We start from the raw sequence: 7,643 nt of genomic DNA on the forward strand, positions 1-7,643 counted from the left end.
TTCACGCAGAACCCATCTGTCGTTTACCATAGAAGTATTTGATTTTAAAAGTTTGAAATGTGAAGATGAAAAGTTTTTTTTTTCCAGGCCGTCAGCATGCATCATACACTACAGTGATCATCTTGTTACAGATGCCTGTAGGAGAGGAAGAAAAAGTTAACCCGTAACGAGATGGTCTATAGGCAAAGCAGCCAAATCAAAGGAACTCTCGGGGACCATGTGAATTTCTCTGCTGGGTTTCATCCTACAAATGACCTTTTAATTAACACAATGTTAAGTTAGTGCAGCGACTCGCTACACAGGGGACAAAGCAGCATTCATCCTATGTCCCTGCTTCGCTGCTTGGCCTGAACAGTAACAAAGTGTTTGATGCCACTTCTGATTACGTGCTGACAATGGATAGATGATGTCCCCTTTCTTCCGCAACTTGTGGATTTCACTCACGTCCTCCTCTGAATTATGACCTTCCATCAGCGCCGCGGCTTTACGCGTCGAGTCAGGATGATCAACTTTGATCAAATGCGCGTCGGCAAATGTTTTTTAATTGGCTGATTGGATTCGAGGCTCCATAAATAACCGTGACACAGGAAACGGAAGCTCTTGGAAAACAAAAAATGTATTGTTAGAAAAAAATGGCATGAATGGCAAACACAGGAGAAGCTCACATTTTAACACAATGGGGGAAAAAATAACAGTTAAATAAAAAACAATTCTCCACAGCGGATCCAGTCCTTTATCTGTTAAACGTCCGACAAGCTTTTCTCTTTTACACCAGGCGAAATGACACGAACCCACAGTAAAAACCAAACAACGTAACAAAACACTTAAAGGATACACAAATCCAAAACCAATAAACACCTTAAACAAGAAGCAAACAGACGACAAAACCCAAATAATAAATACACAGAGAAATAAATAAATTTGCTACACTACAAGATTGCCATACACAGATTTGGCCGTGTTTCTTTTTTTTCTTTCCTTTTTTTTTTTTTTTTTTTAAATCTGGCCATTCTCATACATTTGCATCTAGATTTTTTTGCATAAAGTCTTTAACACCATAAAAACAATGTTGTGCAAAATGATAGCCACGTCCACAGTTTGACAGCTCTCACTGCAGCAGCGCCAGGTAGCTCCCATGTGTCATATTGAGGCTGCTGCTCGGCCAGTGTATCCTTTAGTGCATAATAAATGTCCCTTTTCTTATTGGGGTACACTTTCTGGTGATCTAGGAGAAGGAAAAAAAGAGCAGGAATTAAAGATGGACTTCCTAAATGAAAGGGAATTTAAACACTTTTTTTATTGTTGAGAAATACCTGAGATTGGTTGATTTTAGTAGAAGCATTTATGAATACTTCGTCTCATAATTTGTTGGTTTTTCGAAAATGGCATTTGACACCATGACACCAGTTTGTGATCGTTACACAGAGATAGAATAAGAAGTGTTTTAAACTTGAAAAAGGAGAACTGTGCATCCGTGTGTGCATACTTGTTCATGTGTGAGCATTTGATGTTGTTGTTTTCGCTTTGCTCCTGTGCATGTGCGGTTGTGTGTGTGTGTCTGCGTGAGAGCGTGCACGTTAAAGTGTGTCTTGGCTTCGCTGCTTTCTTCCAGATCAGTGCAGACTCTCACCTGCTTCACCTCTTCATCACCGGTCTGAATGCAGTGACCTTGTCATCCTGCACGCTCCCACAGGCTTCACCCAGGTCAGACGACTGTGTCTCTGCTTTGCCGCCAGAGAATCCTGGGCACCCAAATAAAAGCACATCCTCAGAAACTCGCCTTGAGTGCCACTCGACAGATACTGCGTGACCTTAAAAATGTCACTCCAGCATGAAACAAAGTCAAAAGGGAACTTTTTAACTCCCCTGGTGTCCATTAATGTGTTTACCCATGTCGCCTTAACCATATTCTCTGTTTTCCCCCCAAAACTTAATTTATAAGAATTCATTATCTTTGGTGTTGAAACAGCAGAAGGATAAAGTAAAAGATAGACATACCTTCAATGCTGGAGTACTGACATGTGTCTGGGAGTGCAGCATAGGGTGAACAGTGGAGTTGGAGACCTTTGTGACCATAGTTGCCAGTGCTATAGACTTTTGAGTGCAAGGATGAGCCCTCGGGGAAGGGGCTCTCGGGATTGGTGACGCTGCTTGATTCGTGTATGCCTCTCATGACCCCACACTGTCCGGGAGGAGCCCCGGTTAGTCTGGTGCTCTGTAGCTGGCAGTCCCCGGTTGAGTTGCCTGTCCTCAGCTCAGAGTTGTGCTGCTGAGGGCCCAGTATGACGCCCGAAGCCGCCGTACGAGCCAGGGACCAAATCCGCGGCTTATCGGACGCTTCGAAGTGAGACAGGGACACGGTTCCCGCCACCAGGCCGGTCGAGGACGGAGCCTTCGACACGATAGGATCCAGAAAGTCAGACGGGAGAGGGGGGAGGTTGGTGACACTTTTGATGGCACAGGGGAATGGGTGAAAGCTGTTGGTTAAACTGAGGCTCAGCTCAGAGCTGCAGTCCCTCTTTTGAAGCACCCCCGATACTGCCATGGTCCTCTGGAGGTCCTGCTCGTCTGCGGCCACCTTTTCACAGTCACTGTCGAGCTTGTCACAGTCGTCCTCGTCCATATCCTCAAGATCACTCAAATGCAGATCCTTCTCCTCCTTGCAGTCACTAGAATCTGCATTTAAAAAAAAAAAAAACAGAGTTGTTTAGGGTGTAACTTAAATGACTAAGATGATATTTGTTTGGAAGGAAACTGTTGATTTTTTGTCTATTAGATGGCAAACCAAATTTTTTAAATTTAGTTAATGTAGCTATGGTTTAAGAATGGCCAGGAGTAACTTTTTGGCCCCAAGGAAACTAAGTGATTACCTTTGGTGACACAGTCTTGGTCTCTCTTGTTAAGGTCGTCCTTCCTGTCATCGTTGGCCTTGTTCTTCGGGGACCAGGTCATCTTGTTCTCCTTCTTTAGCCTCCTCCTGGCGTTGGCGAACCATGTGGACACCTGGGTGAGGGTCATTTTGGTGATGATGGCCAGCATGATCTTCTCTCCCTTGGTGGGGTAGGGGTTCTTGCGGTGCTCATACAACCATGTTTTCAGGGTGCTGGTGGTTTCCCGCGTGGCATTCTTTCGTCGGGCTGTGCCGTTGAAGTCGACTGTCCCATATCTGGAACACACACATCCAGACATGCAGGCAACTGCCATTAGTGCAGTTAGTGAAGCATATCATAGACCTCAGACATCCTATACGTCTACTCGCTGTAGGGTCGCAAATATATACTGCTTCATTTCGTCCAGGTATCAATATTAAGTGACACTCTGACCTTTGATCTGAGTGTGGCATGTTGAAGTGAAAGGCAGCTTTGAAAATATTTTTACGCAATATTTCTTATGACAAAACGAATTTAGAACCTACCTGTCGTATTGATACTGTCCCAGTGAGTGATCATAAGGGTAGTATGCAGCGGTTTGAGTGATGCCAGAGTGTAAAGTGCCTGTGCTGTCCTTAATGTCATACTGTGGATTCTGCAAAAGAGAAAAAATACATTATGAGATGCAGACATTCAGAGATTTGACTTCAAGGTTTTTTTTCTCACTATTCTGAATATTATACTCATACAGAAATTGAAGATTTTAGTTTTAAGCTTCTAAAATACAAGTAAATGATAGATTAATCTGAGTAAAAAAAAGCCAATCCCCACAATAGTAAATCTTAAATGTATTCTGAAGTCTAAAAGTATATGATTATTTAGAGTATTTTGTCCAAAAATTGTCTGTTTATGGTTTTGTATTTTTCCTTTAATACTGTCTTCAGGTAAACTGTGATGCACAGCATTTCCATGGACAACCCATGTTAATTGTCTCAGAGTAAAAGAAGAGCAGCAAAGTTTTAGCTTCACTCCAAACTGTCCCCAATGTTTTAGTACTTTATTCACTTCGAAATATTTCAAAAAATAATTCTGTCTGGCAATTTTTTTACTTTTTTAAGAGGCAATAACAGAAAGAGGATCCAATATTTTGAGGTAAAGCACAATGAGGAAGGTAGTTTTATATTCCTCAAATGTGTTTGGATTCAAATCTTCCTCTGCTTCTACCCTCTCTCGCCTCATCACAGTGGCATTATTATTATCATTATTATTATTATTATTATTTAAGGAGAAACGGCTCGCCCAGACGGATGTGTTTGCACTCCGAGATAAATTGATAAACCCAGCTGATCGATCAGTTCCCCTCCCCCCCTTTCGCGCAGCTCAGGAGCCCACCAGAGTGGAGTAGATAGCGGATGGATCGGTGCTGTAGGGGAAGTAGTTGGCGTAGTTCTGGCTGGCTGCGGCCGCTGCGGCGTATGGAGAGCTGTACATCCCCAGCGCTGCGTTCAGCTCCGTCCGGCTGCTCGCCAGGAGCCGGTTCTCGTAGGACGGGCAGCAGAAGGAGGCGGCGGCGGCGGCAGCGGCGGTTTGGGAGCTGCCTGTCCCGTCAGAGACCGACCTGGAAATCGAATCGCAGCAAGTCGTACTGGGGTTTGCCGACACGAAAAACTGCATGAAGAGAATCGTGGATAGACATGGTCATTGGCTGTTTCTGCTGCTCTTATCTGGATGTCTGTGAGAACTCTGAAGTGGCTACGCGTTATGTGCTGTGTGAAAAGATATCCATCTTATCAAGTTGCTCTGTTCAAATCCTAAAAAGGTCCGATTTCGTCCGTTTCGGGTGCACGTCAGTTGATTTATCATGAATCAGGTGTCACTGTCCTAATGTGTAACCTGTCTTAATTCAAGGTAAGTCACTTTTTAGAGAATTCCTGGAATGACATAAAGTCGTAAGCGAAAGTTCCTCGCTGTATTTCTTTCCCGCGGAGTTATACGCTTTGGATTCATTTACTACATATGAAAATGAGTGACATAAATAACCGATTTCAGAAGATCCTCTTTATCTTAATTGCGCGCAATGCGTGCGTAAAATCGACCTTCCCTAGATTGCCACCGAAAAAATAAAAAAATAAAAAATAAAATCTGCAAATATAAAGAAAAATCACTGTGAAGCTGACCACTGCCTCATTTCAAATTTAAATGGTTTAAATGTTATATGCACTCGGCCGAAACATAAAAATATCAACAACCCAAAAGTTGGGGCATAACTTTGCCAGGAGAGTAACTTCTGTCCCCTCGTCGACCTCAACTTCTCCTAACTTGTCACTGGGAGCAATAATCATTCCTTAAAATGTAAGCGACCCGTTTTTACGACGTTTCGACAGCTTTTTAAAAATAATCAATTCGAACACATTGATTTCCACAGAAAGTTTTGCGAATGTGTGCAGCAGGCGCGAGAGCCCAGTCACACCTCGCAGTGTGCAATAGGTGACATTCATGTCTATTGTCATCAGAAAAAACACGTGAGTTCATTCATAATTCAGCGTAATTGGACACGGGTGCGTGTATATCGATATTGGGTTCAACAACAAAAGCAGCACGCGAAAATAGCCGTCAATACTGTCCACGCAGCCCCTCCAACATCAGTGTTTCTTGTAAGAGAAAACTGCTCTGATAAGTGAAACGAAAGAAAACATGCAAAAAAAGTCACTGTTTTTTTGTGTGTGTATACATACAACTTATTACAAATAAAAAGCAAAGTGTCTTACCTGTGAAGTTGCATTGTAAGGGTATCCAAATTGCGAGAAAGACATAGCTGCTTCTTTTGTTACCATCAGGAATATTCTTCACCCTTGATCGATTGCAACCAATTCTACTTCAAATCCACGGTCTTACACACATTTCCACGCACGGCCTTTCGCTCAATAATAGATGACTTCACTCATAGGAGGGAGACTTTAGGCTGGCACCAGCTGCAGATTGTTTTATATGAATGAATAATCCCCCCAAAGGACCCGATAAGAAATGAAATTAAGCGTCATTAAATGCAAAACAAAAAAAAAATGTTGTTGTGTTAGCCGAAGGAGGCTTAAAGGATAACGTAAGTCTTCCAAGATATGGACTCTGCTTGTGCTATTATTTGTGGCTGTATAGTTCTTTAGCATTCATCCATGCAAGGGTATCAGCGTGACGTCACTGTAATCCCGGAACGGCAGGGTACCAAGGATAGAATAATGTCTTTGCCAATCACGTCCAACACAGGGTTTTCTTAAGGTGCACTGTACACACTCTTGTCCTGCTTTTGTAATAGAATTCTGGACCGATTTCCTCAGATAAAATTACACTGCTGTCCATTATTATTGGAGTGTTACAATGCACAACATATGGAAACCCTTTGTGAAGTTAAATCAATTAGAAGGAAAAAAAAGAAACTGGATATTTTCTGTGTTGTAAGTTAAAACGCTATTTTCTTTTTACTCGGACAAATACAAATCCTATAAACTCGTGAAGTCTAAGAGAGGTTTCCCCCCAAAAAATGTTTAAACTGTTTATTTACAATTTATCCCAACAAAAGCCGGATGGTTTCACATACTCCAGTACGCTTCTCTTTTTTTTTTCTTTTTAATCTCGACCTTTGTTCGTCTCTGGCTCTCTGGCCAGAGGTCCATCCCGGAGTTAATGACGATGATGTTTCTATCTTTCTCTATTAGAGAGAGGGGCAGTCCCAGCAGGAACGGTTAGAGGGGTTTTTGGCAGGTCAATAGACCAGTGATTGATGCGCGCCTGGAGACCTACGTGACCATTACGCGTAATGCGTAATTGTATCAATTAACAAATGGATACATGCCCTTGTTTAACCAACGAGTAACAGAGTGAAAATATGCCTTAGAGGTGAAATCTGAAGAGCTGTGCTAGAGAGAGAAAAAAAGACATTTGAAGCCGTGCTCCCCAGTCTAATTAAATATCCGTGCATGGGGGCGACGAGAATTGCATTTTAATTGAATGATGCACACTTGAAAGATGGGTAAGGAATGATGCTGCCTCATAGTAAATGAAACTAGAAATAATTTTAAGCCTTATTAGATCAGCAGCTCAACCATCACCCGTTCTCTCGCTCTCTCCCGTAAACATAAACAAGCTGTTCCCTCTTCTCGCGTGTTGAGCTGCGACGAGCAGGGAGGGGTCTGTTTATTTCCCATATCCACGCTGTATTGCTATTGACAGTGACAGCGATGATCAGTCCTACCGAGTCATATGATCTGCCCGTTTCTGACTGTCTGGGGTGGTGTAGGGTTTTTCGTTGTCACTACTGATACCTTGCGCCAAATTTCCAAGCGCCCAGACGTTTCCTGACTGATGTGTGGCGCTGAGTCCCCAGGAGACGCGTCTGCGATTACGGGCTTTCTCTCCGAGGGGCGCTAAAGAGCCGCGCGTAGGTGATGGAGATCTCCAGGCAGAGATTCCTCCCAGATAAAGTGGACAGAGTGGTCTTGGTCCAGGCTCTGCGATGTACCATTTTTACGCACCCACAGGCAACAGAAACTCTCTCTCACACATCCTAAGCAAGCCTTTGGTCCAGACAAGTGCTCTTTGGTTCTCACAGTCAACTAAGCTAGCAGGGAACTTGTTGAATAACATCATCCATTTGTCCTCCTGTTACCAAAATGTTCTCGGAAAATTAATGTATTGCTATGTTTTTTTTTGTTTTGTTTTTTTTTTTCCAGGTTGTTTGTGGTTAACCCCTCCCTGCCTAACTCACAAGACAGTTGCCAC

The 7,643-nt window shown here is 43.0% G+C and overlaps 1 protein-coding gene across 2 annotated transcripts; it reads right to left on the minus strand.

Moving 5' to 3' along the window:
- Positions 1-598: 598 nt before the first annotated feature.
- On the minus strand, positions 599-6,571 carry irx6a (iroquois homeobox 6a). Of its 2 annotated transcripts, none has more exons than XM_047579888.1 (7): positions 5,639-6,571; positions 4,263-4,538; positions 3,416-3,525; positions 2,871-3,166; positions 1,999-2,676; positions 1,631-1,742; positions 599-1,225 (listed from the first exon to the last, which is right to left on the minus strand). In XM_047579888.1, exons 1-6 carry the CDS (start codon positions 5,702-5,704, stop codon positions 1,636-1,638), a joined length of 1,533 nt encoding a protein of 510 aa, XP_047435844.1. In that variant the 5' UTR covers positions 5,705-6,571; the 3' UTR covers positions 599-1,225; positions 1,631-1,635. The 2 variants fall into 2 exon arrangements, with proteins under 2 accessions (XP_047435844.1, XP_047435845.1); XM_047579889.1 differs by having other exon boundaries at positions 4,263-4,488; positions 5,639-6,364.
- Positions 6,572-7,643: the final 1,072 nt, after the last annotated feature.

The sequence above is a fragment of the Mugil cephalus genome, chromosome 3 (genome assembly GCF_022458985.1).
Source record: "Mugil cephalus isolate CIBA_MC_2020 chromosome 3, CIBA_Mcephalus_1.1, whole genome shotgun sequence".
NCBI classification, from domain to species: Eukaryota; Metazoa; Chordata; class Actinopteri; order Mugiliformes; family Mugilidae; genus Mugil; species Mugil cephalus.